General features: G+C 44.7%; 1 protein-coding gene across 1 annotated transcript; it reads right to left on the reverse strand.

Moving 5' to 3' along the window:
* Nucleotides 1-1,601: 1,601 nt before the first annotated feature.
* On the reverse strand, nt 1,602-2,551 carry LOC128421596 (olfactory receptor 13H1-like). Its single transcript, XM_053404540.1, has one exon. It carries the CDS (start codon nt 2,549-2,551, stop codon nt 1,619-1,621), a length of 933 nt encoding a protein of 310 aa, XP_053260515.1. The 3' UTR covers nt 1,602-1,618.
* Between the last annotated feature and the right edge of the window lie 1,592 nt (nt 2,552-4,143).

Genomic DNA, 4,143 nt, shown 5'->3' on the forward strand with positions numbered 1-4,143 from the left:
CTCCTATCCTAGGCTACATCGCCCTATTAGCATACCATTTATGGTCTTTCCTTAATTGCATATACATTAAGCAAGCTCACAAAGAACTCTCTCTAAGCAGCACCTCGCTGCACGTGATCCCTTTGCATTCCTTTCCTTATATGTGTTTACCTTGAGGGAGTTTAGGACATGAAGCAAGGCATGTCTCCCTTTCTTATGCAGACACCCCGGAAAGATAACAGCTCATGGTACAAAATTAGGATAGCCTGGCTTGAAGGTCTTTATATGTATCAAAAGTAGAGACATTTTAAAATTTCAGTTTTTCTGAAGCCTAATGAACTGATACTCCACGCACACACGCGCGCGCACACACACACACACACACACACACACACGTGTGTGGGTCTGGGGGTTATCCAGTGGTTGCCTTCTGAAAGCAGGCACTGGGAAGGTTGGGGCAGCTATCTCTGGCCACCTCTGTGAGCTGAGTAAACATGTTCTGCTCCTAGACATGAAAATAGAGCTGTGGGAGGAGTAAAGATGCTGGGGAATTCCAATAAGAACAAAAATGAAAACTGGTTTGCTTCTGTATATCAAAGCTAAGCCTTGGTCCAGTATACCTGAAGGAGCGTCTCCACCCCCATCATTCTGCCCGGACGCTGAGGTCCAGCGCCGAGGGCCTTCTGGCGGTTCCCTCATTGCGAGAAGCAAAGCTACAGGGAACCAGGCAGAGGGCCTTCTCGGTAGTGGCGCCTGCCCTGTGGAACGCCCTTCCAGCAGATGTCAAAGAGATAAACAACTACCTGACATTCAGAAGACATCTTAAGGCAGCCCTGTTCAGGGAAGTTTTTAACGTGTGATATTTTACTGTATTTTTGGTTTTTATGGAAGCCGCCCAGAGTGGCTGGGGAGGCCCAGCCAGATGGGCGGGGTATAAATAAATTATTATTATTATTATTATTATTATTATTATTATTATTATTATTATTATTATTCCTCAGGACAGACAACATTGGTCACATTGGAATATTTTGTTCAACAAAAGGACAACTTCACACTGCTCCTCCTCACCCGGCTTTCTCTTATACTGAATAAGCATATCTCTTTTTTCATATGTTCCAAAGTTTTGAAGGCATAGTTAAGCTGGGAGGCTTTCCATAGAGCAGCAAAGGTGTCTGCCTGGTTGTCAGACTTGGGAACCTTCACAATTTTTATCACAGAAATTAGTTAGGCTGAACAGTAAAGGTTAATTTGCTTCAACTCTACAGTGAGGGTGTAATTTGTCCCACTGAGAGAGCCAGTGCGGTGTAGTGGTTAAGAGTGATGGACTGGTAATCTGGTGAGCCGGGTTCGCTTCCCCGCTACTCCACATGCAGCTGCTGGGTGACCTTGGGCTAGTCACACTTCTCTGAAGTCTCTCAGCCTCACTCACCTCACAGAGGGTTTGTTGTGGGGGAGGAAGGCAAAGGAGAATGTTAGCCACTTTGAGACACCTTAAAGGGAGTGAAAGGCAGGATATCAAGTCCAAACTCCTCCTCCTCCTCCTCCTCCTCCTCCTCCTCCTCCTCCTCTTCTTCTTTACCACAACTTCCTCTTGTTATCAGAAATTGCCCACTATCAAATGCAATCCATTTGATACTTATTCTGACATTTTCCTTCCAGCCAGTTTCCAAAAGGCACCCTTCACATCCCTGTTTCTCAGGCTGTAGATCAAAGGGTTGAGCATAGGTGTCAAAGCTCCATATGCTACAGATATGAGCTTGTCCTTTTCAGAAACTGATTTCCCTTGTGGCCTCAAGTACATGATCATGATTGTGCCATAGAAGACACTGACAACAGCAAGGTGAGAGCTGCAGGTGGAAAAGGCTTTCTTGCGACCCTGTGCTGAACGGATGCGCAGTACAGCCAGGCCTATGCGCCCATATGTCACAACTATGAAACCAAAGGGAGGTATTAAAATAGAGATGCTGGCAGCTTGCATAAAGAGCTCACTAGCATGAATGTCAGAGCAAGCCAGTTTGAGGAACGACTCCAGCTCACATGCAAAATGATTGATGACATTTTGTCCACAGAAGTCAGTAGGCCGCAACAGTGCATTGATCAGAGTTATCAGGAAAGGAAAGCCCACAGATGCAGCCACGAGGCAAAGGCAAAATTTCCAGCTCATGATCTTCATGTAGTGCAAGGGCTGGCATATAGCCACAAAGCGGTCATATGCCATGAGCGCAAGCAGGACACACTCAGTGGAGACAAGTAATAGACCAATGTACATCTGGGACAGGCATCTGTAGAAGGAAATTGTCGGCCTGTAAATGAAGCAGTTGACCAAGACCTCTGGAACTGTATTGCTGATGAGGGCGATGTCTATAGAAGATAGAGCACACAGAAAGAAATACATGGGAGTATGAAGCCTGGGGTCCACAATGATTAGCATGATAATGAGGCCATTACCAAGAAAGCTAGTGAGGTAGACTACCAAGAGGAAGAAGAAGAAGATGGTTTGAGCTCTGGGGTATTCGGATAATCCAATCAAGATGAACTCTATCACCATAGTCTCATTTGCAAGTCCCATGGCAATCTCCTGCAGGGAAGAAAGGTCAATGTGTTTAGAAGCACAGACAGAGGTTTCTCTAAGAAGCATCCACCCCCTTGTAATCCAGCATAGAGCCAGGCATGTCCAAGCTCACGGGCTGCTTTCCAACTCATTTATGCACAATTAGATCCCACTGAAATCAGTCAGTGCTGCTGTTGGTTTGATAACTTATTATACTAGGGTTGTCATATTTCAAGAAATATGGGCACAAAAAGTTCTTGAGGTTTTTTAGGGCCATCGCCCGATAGCCCCACCACCACCGCCAAGCCAGAGCCAGAGCCTGGGTCACCTGTGCCCGCACCAAAGCCTGAATCAGAGCACACACACCGCACACACATTTTTTTAAACCCCAAATCCAGGACATTTACTGTAAAATGTGAAATTTCCCCCTGGATGGGCATGTAGGACCCCGAAAAGAGGACATGTCCAGGAATTCCTAGGCAAATGGCAACCCTATATTATAACTACCTGACTTCCCAGCAGCACAGTTCCCACAGTTCCCATTTCTGGTAGGGGCAAAGCAGTGGGGAGGTCTGCAAACACTAGGGTTGCCATATTTCAAAAAGTTCTGAAACGGGATGCCCTATGTCTGGATTTCCCTGGCCATTGCAGATTTCCGCCCGTATGCTGTTTATAAGGGCCGAATGCCAGTTATGTCCAGGAAATTCCAGTCGTATGGCAACTCTAGCAAACACAATGAGTGAGCCAATCCTGCACTCCCAGTGCTGCGTTTGCATTGCACTGACTGCCCTTGCCACCTCTCCCTCTCGCTCCTGGTAAGCACCAGGAACTCCACTGCCAGGAGGTCAGCCAAGATCCCCTTGAACAGCCCTGCCATCTGCTATGGAGAATGAAGTTGCAGAACTTGTCTGAAACCCTGGAAAGACATCTTACTGCGGCAGATTGGTCAATAGTCTGACTCAGTATAGTAAAGCAGCTTTCTATGTACCTAAGGAACACTGAGAGTCATGGAAAGGGGAGTCATTGTTAAATAGAAGTTGCTAGCTTTACACAGAATTGGGCAAGAGCAAAAATTGTATATAAAGTGTTGATAAAATGGCTACAAAACAACAACATTTAATCCCACAAAAAAATCAACATACAATTGAAATGTGAATAAAATTATTGAAACATAGTGATGTATATCTGTCTAGAATGATGCCTATATATAAACTTGTTGGGGCAAACAATGACTAGAGACCAATTGTGTTTTTGACACCCCCCAGGGGTCTTCCTCAGTGGTCAAGGCCACTTGTACTTATTCCAGGTCAGCTCCCCCTGTTGTCTATATAGATTGGCCAAGTGGCTAACTATTGATGACCAATTGCATTACAAATTCAATACGTTGTTTTTATAATTTCTAATGAGACTGAGAACCTTATTCTAATAAACTAAGATTTTAAAACTCACCAAATATATCCATAAGGCTACTACACACACACACACACACACACACACACACACTGAACATGCAGATATATATGAGCTGATATAAAAAGATAGTCCATTAATTTCCATTAAGTTAGTGATTTTTTAAATAATAGTAAAAAAGTTGTAGCATCAGCTTTCTG

This window comes from Podarcis raffonei, chromosome 10, assembly GCF_027172205.1.
Source record: "Podarcis raffonei isolate rPodRaf1 chromosome 10, rPodRaf1.pri, whole genome shotgun sequence".
Taxonomy (NCBI): Eukaryota; Metazoa; Chordata; class Lepidosauria; order Squamata; family Lacertidae; genus Podarcis; species Podarcis raffonei.

Excerpts from the sequence above, each read along its gene's own strand:
- LOC128421596 (XM_053404540.1), bottom strand. The coding sequence starts at position 2,551 with ATGGGACTTGCAAATGAGACTATGGTGATAGAGTTCATCTTGATTGGA.